Here is a 26,176-nt window from a genome sequence, read left to right as displayed (position 1 = left end):
GGCTCCAGAAAAGTCTTGCACTGGATTTTGCAAGAGTTTCCTTCATTGACACATTTGTTTTCCATAATTCTGTACTTCCCAGGAGGGAGGTTCATGCGCACACCTCTATAGTCCTTGGACTAGAGATTCCTAGAGATATGGGTTAGCCCCATTAACGCTTTCTTAAAAAAAAGTATGTGAGGTCTGCTTCATGTCATGCTGTTGGGGCATCTTCAAGGTCTATGTCCGGTGGCCCTTTTGGTGATGGGGGTGCACACTCTTTGACAGGTATGTTTCTGCGGTTCTGCTCACAATCCTGACTCCTGTCCACAGATGTCTGATGTCCTCGAAGCAGCAGCAAAGGCCTTCGAAGACCTGGAATTCCAGCAGCTGGAGAAGGAAAGCAGTCTTGAGGAAGAGAGGGAGACAACCTACCGGCAAATCACACAGGAGATCTCGGAGCACCAGAACTGTCTGAACAAGAGCAAGGTAAGGAGATCACGGGGAGCACTGGTAGACTGTGGCCTCACTGGGAGCACTGGTAGACTGTGGCCTCACTGGGAGCACTGGTAGACTGTGGCCTCACTGGGAGCACTGGTTTACTGTGGCCTCACTAGGAGCACTGGCAGGCTGAGGCCTCACGGGGGGGCCACTGCCAGACTGCGGCCTCACGGGGGGGCACTGGCAGACTGCGGCCTCACGAGGGGGCACTGGCAGACTGTGGTCTCACGGGGGGGCACTGGCAGACTGTGGTCTCACGGGGGGGGCACTGGCAGACTGTGGTCTCACGGGGGGGGCACTGGCAGACTGTGGTCTCACGGGGGGGCACTGGCAGACTGTGGCCTCACGGGGGCACTGGCAGACTGCGGCCTCACTGGGGGCACTGGCAGACTGCGGCATCATGGGGGGGCACTGGCAGACTGTGGTCTCACGGGGGGGCACTGGCAGACTGTGGTCTCACGGGGGGCACTGGCAGACTGCGGCATCACGGGGGGGCACTGGCAGACTGCGGCCTCACGGGGGGCACTGGCAGACTGCGGCCTCACTGGCAGACTGCGGCCTCACTGGGGGCACTGGCAGACTGCGGCCTCACTGGGGGCACTGGCAGACTGCGGCCTCACGGGGGGCACTGGCAGACTGCGGCCTCGCGGGGGCACTGGCAGACTGCGACCTCACTGGTCCTATTTTCTGTTTTAGGGTGCTCAATAGACTGTGTTATTTAGATTTTTGGGGCCTGCATATTCCATCAGTATGTGGCGGGTATCCAATCTGCTATATTACAAGTGCCATAAGTTAACATTCTCTTTTAATATGTCAGACAGGATTTCTGTCACATTTGTGACGGAGTTTCTCATCCCCCAACCACTAAATAAGGGAGCAAGTCATCCTGGTGTAGGTAACATTTTTCTACTATGAAACGGAAGGTGTTGGGGACAGCTCCTTAGCATGCTGTCCTCTCAAGCCTCTGTCCAAGCATTTGGCAGGGAAGCTTCAGCCAATGAAGGGAAGTGTTAGCTAGAAAATAGGCAGGCCGTGCAATGCACCCCAACAGTGCAATCCTCCTCCTTCTACCTCTTGTAAGGCCCTAGACGCAGACAAAGGACTTGGTCCAGTGACAATGGAGGCCTTTTCCAAGTCTAGCCATTCGTGTAAAAGTACATTTGCTATGGCCCAGTTGTTTTTGCAAATTCAAGGCCATTGTTACGACAGAATTTCTTATCACAAGTACTTCACATTACCATTCAGTAGTCTCTTAAACCTATTTGTGGGTGCAATAATATGAGACAGGAAGCATCTGAACCCCCAAACCTGTTTTAGCACTGTAAAACAAATCTCACGTTGCACCCTTTTTCCCTGTGAAGCTCAGAGTTCTCATCCTTGTGGTCTTCTCCGTTACCTCTTTAATTTGAAAAGTCTTGTATTGACGGAGCGGACCCCACTGGTGTGGTGGGTCTGCCTCCTCCTCCTGATGCTCCAGGTTTTGCTCTTGGGATATTTAGGATTAACAGGCTCCTGTCTTAGTTACCTGTTTTATTCTCTAGAATTAGAGTCTTTTTCCAGCTATGACCGTACTCCGGTGATGTCAACGATCAAAAGGACCGGTCACTTGCAGAGGACGCAGGAAATCCCACACATCATGTCTTTGATACCGTGTCCACAGAGTTAGCGGGCTTGGGGGGAGGTCTTGAGCCCCAGCATGTTCTTCTGTGGGGATGGTATGATGGGTTCAAGCTCGTCTAGCCCCTCTCCCCCATGCCTTAGAAGAGTGAATGCTCCCCCTGTGATGCGTTAAACCAGACTCCATCATGTATACACCAACAGACGTCCACTGTCATCTGAAGGTGCTCCTCGCCACAGTGTACACGCGGACACATTCTCAAGTCATGGTCTTTAATCCTACCTACTTTTCTACCCTTTAAAGGCTGCGTGTCAGCAGATGTTGCCAGCACCTGACCACACCAAGCTGACGTGGCACTCCGTTGTGCTTTGGACCCTGACGCCTCCCCTCAGCACCCATCCCAATTCAAGATGGCTGCCTCTGGCAGAAATCTAAAGAGACCAATGAACGTAGCACGCACTGGTGTACATGCAACTGTAGATGCAGGTGTCTACAAAGCGACTTAAAATACATACAGCACCTAGAACTAACTGGTGATGGAACAATGTAAATATAACTGCTAAAGTTAACCGTAAACCTTCTGGAAATCAACAAACATAGTCCTTGGAACGTTAATAAATGAGTAATTCTGTTTACTTATCTGTAAAAGTGCTGTGCTGGGATTACAAATACCCATTGCCCAGTTTTTCTGTTAATGTGTGTGCATAAATGAGTTAATGTTTAAACTTTCTTGAGCTGTGTTGTCTGTGAAATTAACACACTACTACCGAAGTCTGTGGAACTTGTAAACTTACTGGGGAGTTTTTTTTGGTTCTCTGTTTAGCAGTAATATCGAAAATGACACCTGTTTACATATAATGGAGAGTTCTCCAAGGTGGTGCAGTGCAATGTGTCTTCTGATGGCCCATTCAGTCATTACGGCGAAGTCCCCGCTCTCGGTTTGGTTCGAACCAAGAAAGCCCATGCTTGGCCACTAAAGTGGTGGCCTTTCAATCCAGACCTGCCCACCTGGAGATTTGGAGGTGAAGCAGCTTGAAGGCCGGCCATCAGTAGAGGGACCATCCCCCCAGGGGGAGGCTTCTCTGGTCTCCCCGGAGACTTATGCCACTAGGCCCCTGAGCAGGAGGCTTCACCGATGCCACAGGCGAGAGAGGGGCAGCCAGTTGTCCCTTCAACAAACCTTCTCCCCCACCCCACCACCATCGCCTCTATGAACAGAGAGCAGTGGCCCATCCTCCTGGGAGGGAAGTTGCTCCAGTGCTCCTGGGATAGATGCCACATGCTCTATTGAGGGAAGCCTTGCCATCAAGGTGCCCCGTGTCTTCCACCTTCTTCCCTGACCTCCTACGTATCCAACTTACTCTCTTCCATCTTTCAGCGCAAGATCCTGAAGCTCGAGGAGCAGCTGCGGCAGATCAAGGAGCAGACAGAGGCCGAGGGGCGGAGGATCAGCGAGCAGAAGATGGAAGCCATCAAGGACTTGCACCTGGTGAGTAGCGTCATCCCAAGTCATGATGCAGGGGCAGGGCAAAGGTCAGTCATAATGCAGGGGCAGGGCAAAGGTCATACAGGGCATCTGACAGTCATTAGAAAAAATCAATGGGAGAGTAAGGGATAGGGCTAGGGGTGCTTCCCGTTCCCCAGATGCGTACTAAACTTAAACAATGTGGACGGACCCACTATGTGAATGCAGTTTAATCACTGTGTGTAATATGAACTTGGACCCATTAGGTGTTCTTAAAAGACCCCTCACACGCCAACCTGGTTGGTGTCATGCTTCATCATTGGGGTCCCAACCGGGCGGCCGAGTGCCCCCTGGTTGTGCTACGACGCCTGATTACAGCGGAGCTGGTGTTGGTGCGTAAATGTGAAGTGAGGGGAATTTTTACAATTAAAAATATCTCTGAGAATCCTTGCCTCCGATTTTAATGTTGGCGGCTCAGGATATGTATAAAAACAAATATGTTTGGTGCATCTGACAGTCATGCCAGGACTGTAATACCTGTTGAGACTACTCTTGTAATGCTGATAGGCACTACTCATATCGCAGTAATGGCCTGGGGGCTCCCAGCACTCCAGAAATTGCTGCAACAATGTCATCCATGTGCTGGAGGGTGAACCTTCTCCTGGGAGAAGCCGAATACAGGTGTGTGGGGTCTTTACACTTACAACAGAGGTGGTGCATCCACCGTGGGAGTGTTACAGACTCGTTGGGTCTAATTACCCATGCTTCACAGTGGAACCTACAACCTGGAATAATGACGTGCAGTTTTGCAGGAGCTACTTTCCAGGCCAATCCCCTGGTGCCTTTGGGAAGCCATGGGGCAAATGAGCAATCCTGCTGACCGATATTGGCTATTGCCCCTGTATACAGAAGAACCATATACCACTGCACTTTACCCCAGAGTAAAGAGGAACCATTGCAAACAAAAGGAGATGATGGACAGAGCGCTGAAACTTTTCAGACACTCACCCCCAGTCACAGATCTGGGTTGAATCCATCATCATTCTTTAGCTCACCTCACCACCTCAGTTCAGACCCAGCTATATGCAAATCAGTCTTGACACTGTGTCTCATGGGAACAGTCCAGCCCAAACTGCTAAGCCAGGTCTTCCCTGAACCGGAAGCAAGCATCCTAGGACCGGTTCCTGGGTAACAACCTTCATCAGCCAACTTTGGTATAGAGGAACCATATAGTACTGCACTTTACCCCTGAATACAGAGGAACCATATACGACTGCACTTTACCCCTAAATACAGAGGAACCATATACTACTGCACTTTACCCCTGAATACAGAGGAACCATGTAATACTGTACTTTACCCCTGAATACAGAGGAACCGTATACTATGGCGAGGTCCCAAAATATTTAAGGCTTTGACGTTCACAAGTTTGTGAGGGCGAATGGCCAAGACTAAATCTTGGAGACACATGCTTCAGCGACGCACAACATACATTGCCCAGTAGGTTTGATCACTTTTGTCGTTCAAGTTTAATAACCCAGCAGCAGAGCAGTGTTGGATACAATTCACTTTAAATCAGGGGCTGCACCTTTCACTATCATTAGTGTCTTTCCTCTGCAGCACAAGTATTCGAAAGAACCTGTTTTAAAGACAGTACATCTCTGGTTCAGTTTTATCCAGATCAGTAGGCCTGAAACTGCTGGCTTGTGTTTGTGTGTTCATAAAGCAATTTAGTAGGCAACACCGTCTGGGCCCGATGGCCAAGGGCAGACCTTCTGAAGGCACGGTCCAGTGGTGGAGGTCTGGCATGGGACGGGGTCAGTCGTCTCTCACAGGATGACGTGATCGACACAAGCTAGTTCCTCGACTGCGGTGATAAAAACCAACCTTGGTTGGCAAATTGGATCAGGGCAGCAGCGTGTTAAGGAGCTGCTAGGACAGCAGGTTCTTTGTTGTCGGGCAGGTGGGGACGTGGCTGGAGGTCCAGAGTGCCACGGGTTGTGCTGGCACAGCAGTACTGTCCCAAGGGTGCAGAGGGCCTCAGAGACACAACAAAGGTGGTGATCAATGCAGAACGGCTTCTTGACCTCTCCCTCTTTACAATGCAGACATCTGGTTGCTATGGGTGATGGGGAGAGAACAGTATCACTACTGTTGTTGGTTCAATGTCCTCAAAGCAGCTGAAGGGATGGGGATGAGCACACAAGACAAAGTGCCACCTTCTCCTTCACACCGCACTTCATTCCCTCTTTGCCCAAATTCACCCCTCCTGCGTCCTTTCCTCTTGCCCTTGCTGATGTACACAACTCCTTGAAGCAAAAAATGTACTTGTGTACCCAACTCAAAGGGCCTGACGATCCATAAACCGTGACCACTGGAGTCTGGCTAACTGAGCTCTGAGAGTTAAAGCTACCTTCACATTTTTGTAAAGATCCAATCTACGCTGGGTGCATATTTCTGTAGGTTCCGTTTAGTTCTATGGAAACCACTGTCCCAAAATATTAACAATGGATCATAACCATCAAGTGACAATGGTCACTTGACCCTACCTGCACAGCCGTTGGCAAACCTCCCACTGCCCAAATTAATTAACGAAGCTTATATTCTGTAATATCACTTTTAATTCTCTGAGTGTCAGTAAGACACACATTTTCAACAATGTTAACTCATTTTCTTACAATGGACATCATCAATTTTTCCAATGCCCTGAACTAAACATAAAAACTCCTTTCTAGGTAAATAATAATCAAAACAACAAATTTAGAAACAATGTTGCAGTTGCTTGGGAATCCTTGTTTTCCAATCCCAATGCATTTCGGGAATGACTCCCTTCTTCAGGGGACCAACCTTCTTGCTATAGAAATAACTTTACGAGTTCGAATGGCGACAACAAATATTTTTTAAACAAGCCTTGAACTTTAACTTCATGAATATCACTGTGATGTGGTAAACGCCGTCTCCTCCTTTTCCTAATGCGCTACCTATCACCTTGCTCCATTCTATAAATAATCGACGATTCACTGCTGCTTAAAGATCTAAAAGATCACTCCAGTGAGGACGATTGCTATCCCTCTTCTTTCACTTTAGCCGATATACGACAAACTAATTTCTTTCATTGGTCAATCCAAGAAAGGGGTCGTGCTCGTCTTCAACATCGTTGTTGAAGACTATCACGCCCCCCTTCTTGGACGGAGGTTTGCCAACAGCTGTGCGGGTAGGGTCAAGTGACTATTGTCACTTGATGGTTATGATCCATTGTTGAATTTGGAGGGTAGCATCCTCCTTCCCACCCTGCACGCCCCTATAATAATTGATAAAACAAGGAACTAGGTCAAAAGAGTTCAAAGTAGGTGTGCACTGCACAACCCCTTACTATCCTATAATATTAACAGCCACCTTGGTTATATGGAGATGCAGACATCCCCTGAAGCCCAGTATGTTTGTGCAGCTCTCAATGACTGTGCTTTACTCAGCCGTGGACCCTTATGGACTCCGGTCTCCAGGCCAGAACTGGAAAGGGGATGTGAGTTTGGGTCCAAGTGCCCCCTGGCTTAGTCAAAATATCTGATTGTGGTAGTTCCGTTGACCTCAGTCCTTGGCAGTTCTTTCTCTGTCTGACTTGCTACCTGCGTGATCTTTTGAAGGTGGATATAAATATTACCCTTTACTTTGTCGAGGGAGTGACATCTGAACCAGAAAGACAACAGCTGACTTCCTGTCTGCTCCAGTTATCTACAGCTATTCCCCTGGCCACCTACATCCCTGGGGCTAGCGCACCCCTTGTCTAAAACTCCTCCCATTCTCTTTTTTTTCACATAAATCGTTTATTCTGTAAAAAATTGACCTCAATAATTCCAGGTACCAATAAAGGTGTCATAGCCTCCACCAGGTGGTAATTGTCGAGGACTTGCCAGCTGCTCCAATTATTTCATTTCACTCAATGACATAGTTTTCCTTTTTTAAATTTTTTTTTTATTGATTCTTATACTTAGTACATTACATTAAATACATTGATTTATAAAGAAGCATTTCAGCCATAGAAAAAGAAAATCAAGAGTGAAATTAATTAAATAAATACATTTCCTAGTTACTTAGTGTGAAGAAAAGAAAAAAGAGTAAAATACTCTTTGGTGGATACATTCGTATATATATATATACCAATATATTAATAGCCATTCAGGGGGTTCTCTCCATATAGCAAGGGGAGCCCAAACAAAAAGGCCCCATTCCCTTATCTGTCTTCCCCTTCTTTTATAAAGAGCAGCTTCAATATTGTGAATGCCTAGTAGCCTGGCTAGCCACATCTGAAAAGTAGGCGCAGTATTATCCTTCCATCCTGCTGCCACCAGGATCCGAAGGACTGCTAGACATATAAACACAAAGGCCTCCTTATCATATTCAAGATTAAGATTATTGTCAAAATCAGATATCATGAGTGTAGGGGATGGGTTACCATGAATACCAAGAAACCCCAAGAATCTCTCAATCTCTATACAGATTCCCCTAATCTTTTCACATTGCGAAAACATATGGATTAGGTCGGCTGGTCCCTCCTGACATCTTGGACATTTATCGTTCTCCCTTCTGCCCCATTGAAAAAGCTTATCCGGGGTATAATACAGATTAAAAAGGACTTTGTATTGTTGTGCCCTTAAATTGGTAGAACGGAATACTCTATTCGCTAGTTATAGAGCTTCCTATTGTCAGGGGGAATCTGGGGCCCAAACATCACCCTCTACATAGATTTACCGCGGCGAACCTGTAGGTATCGGGTAGATTTCACCTACTGTTATTGGTGCTGAGGAGCCCCACCAACACGTGGAGCACCTGGTAGAGGACTTGTGACATGGCTTATCGGTACAGAAAGAGTTTGGGTCCATTATAAGTTTGAATTGAGAACCAGGCCAGCACCTACTGCTGATTTAGTTTTTTTTTACCACCACCCCGTTACAAAGCCACCAGTGGTGAGTCTTCACCCAGGATGTAGCTGGCTGCCCGGGTGTCAGACAGGATGGAATATCTCTTCACATGTGCACCAGAAACTAAACCATGCATTTGGTCCTGGGTGCAAACAGGCTTTGCTGGGGGACCTTGACACATGCAGCAGAGGTTGAGTGTGCCCTCCAGAAGTGGCCGATGGCATGCTCTCCCATCAGTGTGGGCTGCATTTTATTAGGTGGGGGGGCGTGGGGACTTTCATTTGTAATGAGGACCCTGCAAAGGTGTGCTCCTTGGATCCAGCGTACTCTCTCTGGCTGCTAGCTGCCAGCATGATGCTTCGATGGTGAACATAGTCTGTTGGCTGCGGGATCTGAATTTTAGGTGGTGGTTGATGGAGGACGGTGGACTCCAGTGTCTCCTGACAGTTTTGCAACACCAGCTCAGCACCACGCCTGGTAAACATGCGTGCTGTGGTTTTGAGGATGCAGGGGAGTAAGAACTGGGATGCAGGAACTAGAGGATGTGTTTAGGTGCTATTTCTCACCGTCTGTTGGTACGTTTGTCTGGCTCGTCTACGACCAAGCAAATGATCCTGGTTCTGTTCTCAGGAGGGCTGATAGGTTCGTCTTGGGCTGACGCTAATGTCCACCCTCTGCTGGAGCATTTCTGGTCAGTTGGCGCACTCTTCAGGGCAGCATGTCGGGTGAGTGTCCAGGCAGAACCTCCTGCTCATCCTACCCATTGGAAATGGACAGATGGCAGATTTAGCGCGCCTTCAGAGCAGCTTTTGTAAAGGCCTTTTTCAGGTGCCCAGCTACTAAATTGGTAAGGAGCTTCATTTGAAATATTAGGCAGCTAATCACTCACAGGAGGGGATTTTTCCACCAGTCACTTGCTGACAAACCTGTGGAATACTAGTTTGAGCTGCCAGGGTGTGTAGTTCAGGTCCAAGCAGACCAATCTGTAACAACTCCTCAGATGGTCCCTCAGAGAGATGGCATGGGGCAGACTAGGAGGATGAACGCCATTTGAAACACTAGCTCTCTGTGGAGAACCAAGACACTGCTCTTGAGCATCTCTGGGAGGGGTCTCCCGGCCATTTATTTTCACATGATTCCTTTAGCCCCAATGGTGTGGTAAACTTTCTCTGTAAGGGGGGTCACCTAAAATGTACAATAGGAAAAATTGGGGACCCTCATTTACACTACAGTAGAGTAAAAAAGTTGTACAAAAGTCTGTCCCCAACCGTGCAATCTCACTTTAGACAAGAAAAGGATGAAACTGCTTCCATCAGAGCGAGGGGCTCCCGGAGGGCCCTCCTGATCCGCCTGAACAAGGGCCTGCTCTAAGCAGGCGCGCTTGCTTTTCCTCCATATTCTTTGATATTAGTGCTCCGATTGGTTGATTTGTATCTTGCTTTTATTCTCTTCTTCTGTTTTCATCCTCTATTGCTTTCATATTCATCTTTGCCTCAACCCCCTGCTCTCCCATTTGCTTTCCCTCCCCAACCCAGCTCATCTGTTGCATTTTCCAACCCTCTTGCCTTTTTTTTTTATGTGGCTCACCGGTCATTTGCTCCATGACCCTTTCCCCTTGTTGTGCCCTTCCCACAGCCCTGTTCTACTACTTTATATTTTTTTTGTTTTGTGCCCGCTGAGCTGTCAGTGGGCGTCCATCTTAAAATGGGATTTTACCCATTTTAAGAGGTATGCACATGAATGCACACTCGTGTGGCGGTCCCCAAGAGATGGATGGGTGGCACACTCGTGTGGCGTTCCCCAAGAAATGGGTTTGTACTATTTGAAGAAACCCATTCAAAGAAGGCTGCTGCGAATGCATTTGTCTTCTCTGTATTACAAATAGATTCAAAGATGGCCACCGTGGATTACCATGCATTGACGATGGTCAATGTGTTTGTAATATTTTTACATACCCATTCCAAAGTGGCTGCAGTGTGTGTACAAAAAACCATTGGTAAAGCCATTGTGTTTCATTGTTGTGAGCTATTGGCTATGCCACTTCTTGTTTAACTTGAATGCAAGCCATACTCTAGACATCTTCCTTGTGCATTGAAGAGAACTAGCTGAGGGAGTGGTGTGAAGTACTACAGAGGGCAGTGAAGGAAGGAGGGTGATTGGGAGCAATGTTTAGAATTGCAGAAAAAAGGACCGAAGTAACCAGCTATAGGAAGAGAAGAGAGAAGGGAAGAGGAAAGGAAATGGAGGGAGTGAAAAGAAAGTCGGAAGAAGTGTGAGACATAGATGAAAGACTATGCAAAGGGACAGGAATCGGAGACTGATGAAGGGGATGGGATGGAGGGAGGTAAGGTTCATTGAAAGGAAAGTGAGACAGCTAGGTGAGGCAACAGGGCTCTGTACCCCCCTGCTGCTTGAGGTCCCCAGTACAACACCCTTGTATGTGACCATGCGCAATGACCCTGGCTGACCACTGACCTCTCTTCCTTAGGAGAAGGACCGCCTGACGGAGCTGATGGAGCAGAAGAGCAACGGAGGGAAGAGCTTTCCAGGGAGCCCGGAGATGGTGGCAAAGGTACTTGGAAAGCGGGCAGTGGAGGGGCTATGGGTGTCCATCGAGGGCCTGCACGTTGAACTGGGGGAAGAGGGTGATTGGAGAGCTGCTGAGAGGGAACCTTGAGCGTTGAAAGCCATGGACCAAGGGCTGCATCTCATTCCCAAGGCTCTTCCATACAACCCCTCTTCCACAGCACAAACTGCAGCTGCCAGACAGAAGCCTGCAGTCAGAATGTTAAAAATGCCTGAAAATGAATGTCTTTTCTGAGGCCACTGAAGTTAGTGAAATGAACTGCAAATGTAGGGAGACCCGGGAGCACCTGGCCGGCTGGCTAATAACAGGACAAATTTGGAAAATCCCACAATCGGTTCTACATCTAGGTCTGTTCAGATTCCGCAGACCTGTGCAGCCATCTTGGCTCTGGCACTGTCCCATGGAGCCCACACGATTAAAAATAACAAGAGCATCCTCCGCCAGGTGACGGAGGATTGAATGCGCTGGAGTATGATCTACTCTCAGTTAAGGAAACCTGTGAAATGAAAGACTTCTACCTGTGTGCATGGATGTCAATTTACCAAAATGCCAGGAGTGGCCGAATTAACATCGCATGCCCTTTGACCTGTGATGACGTCATAAGAAGTGACATCACGTAACCTCACCCCTGGTAGCATTACAGGAAGTGATGTTACGTGACCTTTGATCCTGTTGATATCATAGATCGGGGTGAGCGTAACGGGCGTAATTTACTGTAGTGTAATTATGCAAAATTACAGGGAAATTATGCAAGATTACTCTGAATTACGTGAGGAGCATAACCCAGCATTTGGTGCTATTTTCTTAGAACAAAATGCTCACTGGAGCTCAAAATGGACCCCAGGAAGCATTTTGCACTCAGAAAATAGCAGCCACTCACACTCACTAAGTTCGTTGTTCCTGAACTTCTGCGGAAGGATCAGCTGCACCAGTTGCACCGCCCTAAAGCCGGCCCTGATAATGGTATCAAATTTCAAAGTAAACTAATCAGCTCAGCGTGCCACACCAGTGTAGCCTTATGCTTCCCATGAACCTGACCCTGTTTTTTCAAAATGTGCAGTGATTGCACCCGATGACGATGAGCAAACCCTCTAAGAAATGCCTGTACCCCCTTATGCGAAGAATGACAGGACCAGACGTATGCAGAGAATTAGATACAAGGGACAAAATTGTCATTTTCATAATCACTCACGCACATGCTCACCCAAATTTTGTCACAAAGAATACAGTTAAGGCCGGCAAAGATTTGACATTTGTGTAGTGTTTATGAAGTGTTTCCGGTTCTATTAAGCTGTTTCGTTCCTGGTTGATTTCAGTGAATTTGGCACCATGTGGCTAGGGTTGTACCATATGTCTGCACAGCAGGGAAGCTTCAGTGGACCCTGGACTTGAAAGGTGGGTTGCTCTGTAACTGGATAGTTTGTAACCGTTTCTGTGCACCAACTGTTTACAATCTCAGCCACAAATGTCTATTTCCCTAGTTCTGCTTGGTCACTACAGAGGCCGGGGGTTGCAAGAACAATGCCAGGGGTTGCAAAGGAGTGCTCACGGGTCGCAACTGCGACCTTTGGCAACCCCTAAATGACATCCATGCCTGTGTGCATTTTCAGGGAAGTGTTCATGTTTGGTCTCTGTGCACATGTGGAAAAAGGTTTGCACTCTTTCAGCACCTACTCCACCTGTTAGTGCAGTTTTCATTGCTGCTTCGGTGCTGTACCTCTATGATGGAGGGAAATGTGCCTCCTATCCTACCCTGTACTGTGCACGTGCGAAAAGCATGGACCTCAGATATCATGATCCATTTATTAGGATCTGCTCCAGGCATGTGTAGTCCTGATTTTATGATCACCAGCGCTAGAAGTAAGAGAATGCAAAGTTTGTCATGCATGTACGTAGGCAGTCCTGTAGTATTGTTACCTGTCCAGTACCTGGTGGGATGTGTGTTTGTGTGTAATTTGCACTGAGGCGTCCTGTGCTCTTTGTGTTCTCAGTTATCGATACTTTGTTAACAAGTCGCTCACCAGAAGGCTGTCTTTGCACCACCTCGCACCTGATCACAGGCTAAACCAACTATTGGCATTAGTTCCTTTTCATCAGGTGGGAGCCCGGTGGTCCTAGTGCCCTCCTATGCTTCTCCTCCTAAGTTGTGGAGCGCCTCCAGGCTCCTAACGCAGCCCCACTCTGTATGCGCCTCCGGGCTCCTAACGCAGCCCCACTCTGTATGCGCCTCCGGGCTCCTAACGCAGCCCCACTCTGTATGCGCCTCCGGGCTCCTAACGCAGCCCCACTCTGCAGGCGCCTCCGGGCTCCTAACGCAGCCCCACTCTGCAGGCGCCTCCGGGCTCCTAACGCAGCCCCACTCTGTATGCGCCTCCGGGCTCCTAACGCAGCCCCACTCTGCAGGCGCCTCCGGGCTCCTAACGCAGCCCCACTCTGTATGCGCCTCCGGGCTCCTAACGCAGCCCCACTCTGCAGGCGCCTCCGGGCTCCTAACGCAGCCCCACTCTGTATGCGCCTCCGGGCTCCTAACGCAGCCCCACTCTGCAGGCGCCTCCGGGCTCCTAACGCAGCCCCACTCTGTATGCGCCTCCGGGCTCCTAACGCAGCCCCACTCTGCAGGCGCCTCCGGGCTCCTAACGCAGCCCCACTCTGCAGGCGCCTCCGGGCTCCTAACGCAGCCCCACTCTGTATGCGCCTCCGGGCTCCTAACGCAGCCCCACTCTGCAGGCGCCTCCGGGCTCCTAACGCAGCCCCACTCTGCAGGCGCCTCCGGGCTCCTAACGCAGCCCCACTCTGCAGGCGCCTCCGGGCTCCTAACGCAGCCCCACTCTGCAGGCGCCTCCGGGCTCCTAACGCAGCCCCACTCTGCATGCGCCTCCGGGCTCCTAACGCAGCCCCACTCTGCATGCGCCTCCGGGCTCCTAACGCAGCCCCACTCTGCATGCGCCTCCGGGCTCCTAACGCAGCCCCACTCTGTATGCGCCTCCGGGCTCCTAACGCAGCCCCACTCTGCAGGCGCCTCCGGGCTCCTAACGCAGCCCCACTCTGCAGGCGCCTCCGGGCTCCTAACGCAGCCCCACTCTGCAGGCGCCTCCGGGCTCCTAACGCAGCCCCACTCTGCAGGCGCCTCCGGGCTCCTAACGCAGCCCCACTCTGCATGCGCCTCCGGGCTCCTAACGCAGCCCCACTCTGCATGCGCCTCCGGGCTCCTAACGCAGCCCCACTCTGCATGCGCCTCCGGGCTCCTAACGCAGCCCCACTCTGCATGCGCCTCCGGGCTCCTAACGCAGCCCCACTCTGCATGCGCCTCCGGGCTCCTAACGCAGCCCCACTCTGCAGGCGCCTCCGGGCTCCTAACGCAGCCCCACTCTGCATGCGCCTCCGGGCTCCTAACGCAGCCCCACTCTGCAGGCGCCTCCGGGCTCCTAACGCAGCCCCACTCTGCATGCGCCTCCGGGCTCCTAACGCAGCCCCACTCTGCATGCGCCTCCGGGCTCCTAACGCAGCCCCACTCTGCATGCGCCTCCGGGCTCCTAACGCAGCCCCACTCTGCATGCGCCTCCGGGCTCCTAACTCCGGGCTCCTAACGCAGCCCCACTCTGCATGCGCCTCCGGGCTCCTAAGGCAGCCCCACTCTGTATGCGCCTCCGGGCTCCTAACGCAGCCCCACTCTGTATGCGCCTCCGGGCTCCTAACGCAGCCCCACTCTGCATGCGCCTCCGGGCTCCTAACGCAGCCCCACTCTGCATGCGCCTCCGGGCTCCTAACGCAGCCCCACTCTGCATGCGCCTCCGGGCTCCTAACGCAGCCCCACTCTGCATGCGCCTCCGGGCTCCTAACGCAGCCCCACTCTGTTCAACATTTATCTGCCTCAGCCTGCTATACTCCTAGGATCCTTCGCTGTCTCATGTATGCGTCACATCCAGTGCACTGTGATGCTAGGTGGCTGCACTGATCTGGCGCACACGAACCTCCTGAGCTGCTCTCCTGCAGCTGCGGCCTGGATGACGTCCAGCTGCCTGAGAACAAACACAGACGAGACTGAGCCTGTCTCACCTGAGGCCAGCCCTCAGTGTGGCATCTTCCTGGTAGCCAAGTGCCTCTGGCTGGGGTTCTGTTCTCACACAGACAGTGCAAACCCAGGAGTGCACTCTGTTGAGACACTGTGGTTCACACCACCGCTGGCGGAGGTCTCCGCATCCCGCCTTCATTGAGAGCTCTGAAGGGAATCCGCATCTTCTGCCTGAGTGCACGTACAGGTTCTCACCTGGACCAGGCTCATGCCTTTGATCGGGGTCTTCCATCTGCCGCTTCCGCTCTTCAGTCGGTTCAAACCGAGGCAGCTTCAGCTTGTCTTCTGCTTGAACCTCCCCAAAGCGCTCTGATTTTAGCGCACCTCAGCAGTCCGCATTGTCCGCCAGCTCTCAGTGCTCAACACTCTCTGCATTCACTTCGAGGCGCTGCAGAACAAAGGCTTTTCTTAAATATGACGGCATTTCATTGGCTCATTCGAGTGTGACCCCTGCACTCTGCCTATTGGTACCAAAGTTCCGAGTGTGCACCGGGTGGGCGACCCATCACCTGAACATCCGGAAAGCGTTCAAAGGGGGGGTATCCGGGACGAGGGCTCTGTTTTCAGTGCAAGCTGCAGCACTCTTTGTTATGTTATGATTAATGTATATAGTGCACGTCTACCGGTAGGTGTCTTAGCTCTTCCGGAACTCAATACTGTGTTTCAGACCAATAGTACTAGCAGAGCCATGTCTTCAGTTGCTTTCTAAACTCAAGGAGCGTTGGAATTTTCCTCAGATGTGAAGTATTATAGCTGAAACTCCTCCCTCCCCAGTTCATTTTTCTAATTCTAGCCGTGGGCATCAAGCTGGCCAAATTCCCATGCTGTGGTGGGGGGGGGGGGGAGGGGGCGAGCACAGCGCCCCTGTGCTCATGACGAGGTCAGCTCGTCATGAGCCACGGTGGTCGTGTGCTCATGACGAGCTGACCTCGTCATGACCACACCCGTACCTTTTAGAGTGTTCGCACAGCAGGGGAATTAGCCCAGCGTGCGAGCGTTCTAAAGGCGCACGAACACCGTGGCTCATGACGAGCTGAGCTCGTCGTGAGATTCGAAGGTGCTAAATTTTACCCTCTGGGCAACTGGCAGCCAATGAAGGTCCTGAATCCCTAGTATAACCGATTAATAGCATTTTGCACTGTTTGCAATTTTTTGAGCAGCGCAGATTGGATGTTGGTATAAAGGCCACTTAAGACGTCACTTACTGACCAAACGTCTCTCCCCATCTAGGACCCCTGCTCTTGTTTCTGTCCTGATGGTGTATCCCATGACTGTCGATGGGGAATCTCAAACAGGTGATTTATGGAAGGCTGAGTCCCCAGGAATGATGAGATGCCTCCAAACCCTGATGAGCCAGGGAGTGACTCGGTGCAGCTGCTGAAATCCAGAAGGAGTTCAAAAAAACGTTTTCTGGGTGGGGAAGGTGGCAGCTCTTGAAGTACAGGATCATTTTATGAACCCTGGCTCTCCGGTTCAGAACTTTCTCTGAAACGATTTCACCCTTCCTAGAGGCAGCACGCCCACTCCTAGTGACTCCTGTTGCGCACACAGCTCAGGAAAGTGTTTACGTGACCTCTACATTGTCGCAAATCCAGAAAAAAATTAGAGGGAAGATTGCCAGGAGATCTTTTATGCCATTGCACACTTTACAGATTCTATGAATAAAGATCACACCTGTAGGTGCCTCCATTGGCTTCCCCAGTGCTTAATTTGTGTTCTGTTGGAAGTGGTGGACACCAGCACTTGTTCTTGTGGACCCGGATTTACTTTTCTGCATCAGACTGTGATTCAAAAAGAGAGAGAAAAATGGCAAGAGGAAGATAGGAAATCAGAGACAAGGGGAGAATCTAGGGAGGAAACAGAACCTGCCAGAGTGAGATGGGGAGAGTGGAAGGAATGGGAATGAGGTGGAATCAAGATAAGGCGGGCCTGGTATCCACCAACCCTGGTATTTGGCACGCGTTTGCAGAATATTGCTGGAAAAAAAAGAACTTTGGGCCTGCACTTGTTTTGCAAATAAGACTTTAAACTGCTCTTTCCAGTAACCATCACATTCAAATCAATCCCCAGCATCTACAAAGCTCTCCAGCTCCAACAAACTGGACTACACTGATGAAAGACTCTCTCTGGTGGCTCACACACCTGACAAAACTGACCAGGCTCAACACAAGGAAAGTGGAAACAGGAAGCGAGGCATTCGACGGCCTGTACCGTCCTCCTCCCAGCCGAGTGTATGAAAATCAAAGGTTCAAAAACAAATCAAATGGAGGGTTAAAAATCCAATGGAAGGCCTAAACATGAACACTGCTGGGACAGAACGGCCCCTCGCATGGTGACAGATGTGTATTCCTGCCCCAGCTGCAATGATGTCTGAATCTCTAGTGCCTGTTTTTGTTGTCCTGGACAAACTCCGATCATGCGTGTGCACCATGACATAAGCCTGTCTCCTGCGTTGCGGCCTTGTTGGGCTGGGAGAGTGCACAAGTGCTATCATCCCACTGGTGAAAGGCTGCTGCCTTTGCCAGGAGTTAAGCAGCACAAGTGTGGTGGCAGCAGCATACAGTACAACGATCAGTAGAAGCGAACAGGAAGGATGCTTTACCTGTGTCACTGGAGTGAGGCCTACAGGCTCCCAAAGCTATCAAGCAGTCAGTTGGGCTGTATGCCAAGGAGAAGCTTTGCAAGACTTCTGTCTGTGACCAGGACTGGGGGCTAACGCCTGCCAGACTCCCAGCTGGGTGAGGGGACATCCAACACCACCTACCCCTGGAGCACCAGTCTCTGCCTGCTTGCCAAGATCATTTTTTATAAGAAAAAGAGCCACTATTTTGCTTTACTTAGTTTTACAATTAAAACAGTGGCCGTAGCTATCTCGGTCCAATGCTGCCACCTTGTGTTAGTTTTGTGAAGTACATGGAAGGAGCCAGCTAGAACAATATGAGGGGAGAGTGCCCGACTCTTAGGCCCTTGGATGGTCCACTGCCAGCAGTTTGTGGCCGATTCAAGGTCTGATATTAGAAAAAGGTACATACTAAGAATTTTTTTTAATCCCTCAATATCTACAGCGTAAGATGAAGCCTTGCATCCCCTGCAGCGCTTGAGCGTGATAGTGTGGCAGGGCCTGGTGGCGCTTCGAGGCAGTAGGGCAGCTGCAGCCTCACCCCGGGGCTCTTAACCCCAGGGATCATTACCCCTGGGCCTTTGCAGCCTCACTCCAGGGAAGGCCTTTCCCCCTCTGCCTTTTCGTGTGTAGTTTGCTCTACCTCTGTATTTGTTTGCCATTCTCTTGCCCTTACACCCTGATGTCGTCTTCCTTTTATGTCTTGTTTTTATTGTATCCTCAATATTTCTGCTGTGTAAGTTCTTGGCTGCCTCGTTTATCTCCTCTATTGCACTCTGTTGAGCTCCTGTGTCCTAATACTTCTCTCATTTTGTCGTTTTCGTACTAAGATGATTTTACACTTTTTACTTCTCCTTGATGTCCCCTCTCAACCTTAAATGTATACCCAGCTTATCTCCGCTCTGCCCTTTGAGCCTGCCTGTCTTTTCTAGTTCCCCATGAATGCATTTTCGTTTCTAGCACTCCTTCGCGCTTGTGTTTTCTCTTCTGATGTCACTTTGTTTCTACATCCGGCTCATACTGTCCTTTCTGTTCTTTTTCCCCCTTCTATGCACATTTCCCATGGTCTTATTTCCCCGTCTTCTCTGCTGCCTCTTCCCATGAAGGTTCTAGCAGTTCCCGCTTCCTCTTTCCCCTCTGAGCTCCTTCAGTGTTATCCCCTCACCTCTCTCAACCCCTGCTCTGACCGTTCGCTTCCTGCTCTTTCCCACGTGGAGCCCCTTCAGTTCCTGCTCATTCTCTTCTTTCCCTGCGCCTCTCACCCTCACATTCATGTCAGTTCGTGCTGCTGAGTTCCTTCAGTTCCTGTTCATTCTCTTCTTTCCCTGCGCCTCTCGCCCTCACATTCCTATCAGTTCTTACTGCTGAGTTCCTTCAGTTCCTGTTCATTCTCTTCTTTCCCTGCACCTCGCACCCTCACATTCCTCTCAGTTCATACTGCTGAGTTCCTTCAGTTCCTGCTCATTCTCTTCTTTCCCTGCGCCTCTCGCCCTCACATTCCTCTCAGTTCTTACTGCTGAGTTCCTTAAGTTCCTGCTCATTCTCCTCTTTCCCTGCGCCTCTCGCCCTCACATTCCTCTCAGTTCTTACTGCTGAGTTCCTTCAGTTCCTGCTCATTCTCCTCTTTCCCTGCGCCTCTCGCCCTCACATTCCTATCAGTTCTTACTGCTGAGTTCCTTCAGTTCCTGCTCATTCTCCTCTTTCCCTGCGCCTCTCGCCCTCACATTCCTATCAGTTCTTACTGCTGAGTTCCTTCAGTTCCTGCTCATTCTCCTCTTTCCCTGCGCCTCTCGCCCTCACATTCCTCTCAGTTCTTACTGCTGAGTTCCTTCAGTTCCTGCTCATTCTCCTCTTTCCCTGCGCCTCTCGCCCTCACATTCCTATCAGTTCTTACTGCTGAGTTCCTTCAGTTCCTGCTCATTCTCCTCTTTCCCTGCGCCTCTCGCCCTCACATTCCTATCAGTTCTTACTGCTGAGTTCCTTCAGTTCCTGCTCATTCTCCTCTTTCCCCTCTTTCCCTGCGCCTCTCGCCCTCACATTCCTCTCAGTTCTTACTGCTGAGTTCCTTAAGTTCCTGCTCATTCTCCTCTTTCCCTGCGCCTCTCGCCCTCACATTCCTATCAGTTCATTCTGCTGAGTTCCTTCAGTTCCTGCTCATTCTCTTCTTTCCCTGCACATCTCGCCCTCACATTCCTATCAGTTCATACTACTGAGTTCCTTCAGTTCCTGCTCATTCTCTTCCATCCCCTGCACCTCTCACCCTCACATTCCTATCAGTTCATACTACTGAGTTCCTTCAGTTCCTGCTCATCTCATTCTCCTCTTTCCCTGCACATCTCGCCCTCACATTCCTATCAGTTCATACTACTGAGTTCCTTCAGTTCCTGCTCATTCTCCTCTTTCCCTGCACCTCGCACCCTCACATTCCTCTCAGTTCATTCTGCTGAGTTCCTTCAGTTCCTGCTCATTCTCCTCTTTCCCTGCACCTCTCCCCGTCCTATTCCTCTCAGTTCTTACTGCTGAGTTCCTTCAGTCCCTGCTCATTCTCCTCTTTCCCTGCGCCTCTCACCCTCACATTCCTATCAGTTCCTACTGCTGAGTTCCTTCAGTTTGACTTGCTTCTTCCTATTTTCTCCATTCCTGTGCCCCTATCTCCTGTCTTCTAACTCTTCGTACATTCATGATGTTCTGCTGTTTTGTCTTTTCCAGTTTATGTTCGTCCTCAAGAAAGACCATCGAGTCCACTTGATTGGTTCTGATAAGTGTAAAGGCCACACCTCTTCCTGTTTGCTGTCTACCAATAATCTGTCCACTTGCAACTCCCTGAAGGTAGGGAGCGTTCCTGTTGTCCCTCGTGATGTTCTCGCTCGCTGTCTTCAAAAAGTCTGTGCTCTGTATTTGTGTTTGTGTATTATATCTGTGTGTACATTTGTGTCTGTCTTTGCAAATCTATATGTTAGAGGCCATAGTTGCTGCTCATCCGCCTCTGTGAGCTACACTGTTATTGGCCAGCTCCCATTCCGGATCAGGCTGGGGGACTAGAAGGTAGACAACTAAGTTGCTTTTTAAATAACAATAAACATTTTTAAGTGGCTAGACTCATTTATGCTGCAGTCCCATTGAGCGTGCTCTAGCTTCGTGCCGGTGGTTGACTCTCATAAATCCGAAAGTAACTGGAAACTGCACCGGTGCATCCCTGTTCAAAAAAGAGCGGGAAGATTAGGCCAGCGCTGGATTGGCTGAACCTACTCCAGTGGACTGCTGAGAATCAGTCGGTGGATGATTTACTTCCATTCCTACTAGAGACAGACGTATGCGGTGGCCCTGCACTCCTAGGAACCAATGTGTACGTATAGTAATAGTACATTTGTTCTGTCGGAGTCGTTTTGTTTGACATCCTAGTGATACGCATCCAGTCCCAATTGTAGTAAACAACATACGAAGAATGAACCAACTCACAAAACAAATGGCATGTCAAGCAGCCTCATATTGTATTCAGTCTCAATTCAGAGTGTGTTGTACTCAACACAGCAATGTAGTGCAACATTAAACCCTAAAGAAGGGTATGAGTGGTCCAGTGCTCATTGCTGAGGGGTATTGTCCAAGTTTAGATCCAAAGTAATAGTCAAACCAAAAGTTTCTGAAAATACTCGAAGGTTTCCCCAAGGTGTCCATCACATTTTGCCAGAGTTAGATCTCAGGTGAGGTTTGTTACAAGCTCCTGACGGTCATTCATCAAGCATCACCGTTTCAACGTTTCGGCCTTTACTAAAGCTTCCTGGAGTCTTCATTAGGACATAATCTGTTGAGGAACAGTGTTGAGCGCTACATCTCTATGATGCAACTGGAACGATCAGGTGACCATGGTCCATAGATTTTGATCATCAATCGGCATATGAACACCTTTAATTCAACAATTGTTTCATGATCAGATTCATCTACTATTATGTTGTTTGCAAATATTTGGGTCCAGATGAATATCACTATGTTGAAACATGTCAAACATTTTTTTCTAGTGACATAGCTGATGGATCAGTTGTTCTAGTAGCATTGTACATAAACATTAGACTTGCCAATCAATTACTCTCTGCATTAAAGTGCTTACCACCGAAACACCTGTTAGCACACCAATTAACTTATAAAGTCCTCAAATACTAACTGCCTTATTGCAAACCATGTTGCATTGGTGCAGAAACTGAGTAATTCCATTTTGAAACCTCTTGGTGCTTGTGATAAATAATGGAGCAAAAAGCAATTTTCTCAAATGTACATCTCAGAAAAACTTTTGGAACACGGAGAACAGAAAAGAAATGGGCTGTGGTGCTATTACAGATTCACTAGTTATACATAAGCGTCCTTGCAGGTCAAGATTTTATCAAAAAGAATCAATTTCTTTTAATTGTTTTTATGTTTTAACAGAAATGCAACAAACTGCTAGTGGCAGCATTAATACATGTCATCATTCAATGGCTGGAGGAGGGTGACCAAAGCACTCCTCTGTACTGTATGGGGCCTTCGGCCAGTCCTCTTCATCCATTGGTCTGTTGTTGTGTCATTCACATCTTGCTCCCTCCCGCTACAGCATAGGGCCTGGTGCAGTGGTTTAGCCCACCTGAACCATGAGCTCTCTTCACTGGAAGTGACAGTATTCTCCATGTGCACAAAAAGCAATTTCCTTGCGGTCTTAGGATGTTCGTTAGATTTTTTACTTTAATTTATTTTCCAATTAATCTGTACTTGTTAAGCATGACTGCTCGCCCGTGAGGATCTCAAGGCGCGGAGGGCGGCAGCTGGTCCGTATGGGCACTGAGGTTCAGTCAAAAAGCCAGGTCCTGAAATCCTTCAGGAATTGGGTCAGCGACCGCGATTGCCTGAGGTTTTGGCTGCAAGGTAGGAGAAGGATCTTTCTCCGGTTCTGGTCTTGGGGATCCGAGGTACAGGGGCCAGGACCAGTTGGGAGGAGCAGATGTGTCTGTTGGATACATTGAATTTAATTTTTCATGCTCCGAGGGCTCAGGATTTCTCAAGAACCTGCTTGTAGGCCTCTACCCATGCAAGCACTGTAGGTATTGTACATTTTTTAGCAGGTTTTTATCCCGTTTAAATATGGCCACCTGTGCATGCATGTACGGCCATTTTGATTTTGTTGTTGTTGACTTTTGTAAAGTCATACTACAGACGCCCACTTGTGCAGGCACACTCATGTGCATGGGTTGGCATTTAAAAAAAATGTTTGTGTAATAAAGATTTACAAAACCATGCTAAAACAAGCACTGGCAAACACAATGGTTTGGTAGCCATAACCAAACCTAAAGGCTTGGTCAATGGTTGTTTCATATGTAATGCCTAGAGAAGATATCATTTATACTCCATGTATGACAGCCGTATTTTGTTTTTTTCAGACAGAAATCCAGATGACCTATTACGGGGAATCCGCACCAACATAATTTTACATTAACATTAAATCTAAAAATGTTCTTGGGTTTCAGCTATTGCTTGCCTAACACTCTCGGAATGAGGCAGTATAGAACCATTTGGTATTGCGTTATAAAATTGGAGGTCAGTCATAGCAGATGACTTTGTTAGTGACTATAACTCATTCCAGGCGTAGCAGCTAAACCTGTACGTGGAATGTCCTTCTCTTCTGCTCCCCACAAGTTTCTTAAAAATCAACAGAAGGTGGACAGATTTTCCTTGTAATTAATTTTATATGTAGTTACAGTTGTAAAACCATCTACTACCCAATGTGTACTATTTACCTAAATAATCTTGATTTTAACCATATATACTCACAAAGGTAAAACAAGTGAGTGCTGGTTTATTTTCCCTTCCTTCTTTCAAATGTGCCCGCCAGCACATCCCACAGTTAACAGGCCCAAATGAGCCTATTTTTTAATATTTGAAAGCCTGACTGATTTTGTGCAAACAGCTGATACTGGTCGAAAAGAAAACCGATTGAGGAGTCTCAATATTTTCCTTTCTCTTTCTGAACTTCCTCCATATTGGGGGTGGGGGGGCAGGCTATGGCGTCTGCCACACCCCGTGTTCCAGCACCCCTGGACAGTTGAACGCTATTTCAAACGAGCATAGGTAAATGCGTTCGGTTTCGCCTATGTGATTAATAATAATCAGTTTTTGTTGTGAGTTGTCGCTTGGTGAGCAGGTGTGTAACATAAGTCACTTGAAGTTTGTTAAAGTGTTATGACTTACGGTTACAATTGGCTAACGGGAATAATAGGCAGTGAGCCGGCTGATTTACAGTTTACTTTGTTTAACAAGAGAAAGCTCACGGTTAAAGGCTTCATAAGTAATGCATAGATGACAGATGGAGCAGGGACGTGGCATGCAAGAGAGAGGTGGGAGGAGGCAAGACTAAGAGCAACAAGAGTTAGAGAAGTGCGAGGTAAAGGGGAGAGGGACGGGGTGCGAAGGGCAAGTTGTGGGACTTGTTCACTGAAGATGGGCCTGAGGTACCATCCAGAGACCTTATCAGCCGCCAAGTTCCCCCTGACATCCAGCGGTTCTTCGAATAAAGTTCTGTTCTCTCCCAGGTGCCCCTTTCTAGGACAACATATGCAATGTCAACATAAATTAAATATTCATTTCACCATCTGATTCAATCCATTATGGTTCATAACAAAGCAAACATGTTCACCCGAGATATTTGTTGAAGCAAGAAAACCACACGTGAAACAAAAGAAATTTTTCTCCAGATACTGGGAGATTCTCTTATTTACTATACATTTACAGAAAACACAATAGATTTTGTACAACGTAGAAAATCACAATTATTTATAAAAGGGGGTTCATTTGTAACAGAGGACGTGCACAGATGAGAGTAAGAGTACGTGCTTGTGTGTGAAAAAGCGACCAAAGAGGTCAGTGAAAAGATGTAGGTTAAAATACAATAGAGTTCTTTAAACAACGACTAAGGCTTGAATCCTTAGTGTGGAACATGAGCCTGCCCTAGATGTTAAGTTAGCAAAAAATGTAATTCTTTCTTGCTGGTAAGTAATTGAAAGATCCTCCGTATTCTCATCAATACAAGGGAGAGGGGCGTGGGAGAAACATTACAGGTACAGGCTCCGGGGAATTATGTCGACGTTTCGACCCTAAAACAAGCAGGGTGGCTGATTTCATCAAGGGCGGGTCTTCATCAGGACGGGGAAAAGGGGGGGGAGCTCAATATGCACGGAGACAAAGTGACCCCAACAAGGGTGGGCACCTGCAACACCAAATAAATAACCGGGCTAACTTAGCATCCAGGGCAGGCTCATGTTCTACACTAAGGATTCAAGCCTTAGTCGTTGTTTAACACCCTCAATGCTATGGAGATTTTTCTCCTGTGCTGGATATTATTTATTCCCATTGTTCATGACAAGGTCAGCTCGTCATTAGCACACGACCAGTGTACTGCATGACGAGCTGAGCTCGTCATGAGCATGGAAGGTGTTAAAGAACTCTATTGTATTTTAACCTACATTTTTTCACTGACCTCTTTGGTCGCTTTTTCACACACGAGCACGTACTCTTACTCTCATCTGTGCACGTCCTCTGTGACAAATGAACCCCCTTTTATAAATAATTGTGATTTTCTACGTTGTACAAAATCTATTGTGTTTTCTGTAAATGTATAGTAAATAAGAGAATCTCCCAGTATTTGGAGAAAAATTTCTTTTGTTTCAGGTGTGGTTTTCTTGCTTCAACAAATATCTCGGGTGAACATGTTTGCTTTGTTATGAACCATAATGGATTGAATCAGATGGTGAAATTAATATTTAATTTATGTTGATATTGCATATGTTGAATCAACGTCTAGGACCATTTTGGCTATAACACTTGATACCCAGGTCCTTTTGACTCCTATTGGGTTACCCCTTGTTAATAATCCTTTCTAGGACAAGCAGTACCATACTTGGAACTGAAAACATCTGCTTGGAGGCCCAGAGGCCCAGGGCCGCTGCCTGCTGATGATGGCTGCCCGTAGTTCTACCTTTATCAGAATTCAAAAATCAAAAATGTGTCTTTTCAGTACTTTGAGTAGATTTGGAACATGTCAGTTTCTAGTCTTGGCTGATTTGCGTGGTTCCTTTCCCGCTCTTTCTGGGATGCTCCTGGTGTCTCTAGCCTTGCTGTCCCCAGCGGGGAGGCTGTTCCAGAGCAGGACATAAAACATTTCTGTGCATAGAGCAGTAGCAACCTCTGCACCCAGTTCCCATTGTGCCTCCAACTCGGCTTAGAATACAAAGGGCTATATTTGGGGTGCAGGTGTTCCAGAATTGCTGTACCCTGCTGATATCCATAATACACTGATTAATTTCTGTAACAATTCCATTGGATTCTCCACTGTTCTCCATAAAATCAGTTTTTTCCTTAAATTCGTCAAGCTCTTGCCTCTGAATGAGTCTTGTCTGT

The 26,176-nt window shown here is 48.5% G+C and overlaps 1 protein-coding gene across 6 annotated transcripts in view; it reads left to right on the top strand.

Moving 5' to 3' along the window:
- PHLDB3 (pleckstrin homology like domain family B member 3) overlaps window positions 1-26,176 on the top strand; it is a 168,223-nt gene that overhangs the window by 76,946 nt on the left and 65,101 nt on the right. For 3 of the 6 annotated variants that reach the window (XM_078655565.1, XM_078655564.1, XM_078655563.1), the window contains exons 6-9: window positions 313-468; window positions 3,477-3,587; window positions 10,971-11,054; window positions 20,471-20,590. In XM_078655565.1, the coding sequence (XP_078511691.1) occupies window positions 313-468; window positions 3,477-3,587; window positions 10,971-11,054; window positions 20,471-20,590 (471 nt within the window). The remainder of the gene's footprint in view (window positions 1-312; window positions 469-3,476; window positions 3,588-10,970; window positions 11,055-20,470; window positions 20,591-26,176) is intronic. The other 3 variants (XM_078655567.1, XM_078655566.1, XM_078655568.1) reach the window with 1 other exon arrangement.

This window comes from Lissotriton helveticus, chromosome 7 (genome assembly GCF_964261635.1).
Source record: "Lissotriton helveticus chromosome 7, aLisHel1.1, whole genome shotgun sequence".
Taxonomy (NCBI): Eukaryota; Metazoa; Chordata; class Amphibia; order Caudata; family Salamandridae; genus Lissotriton; species Lissotriton helveticus.
Note: the sequence above shows the minus strand (reverse complement) of the source record. Positions and strands in the feature narration are given on the sequence as shown.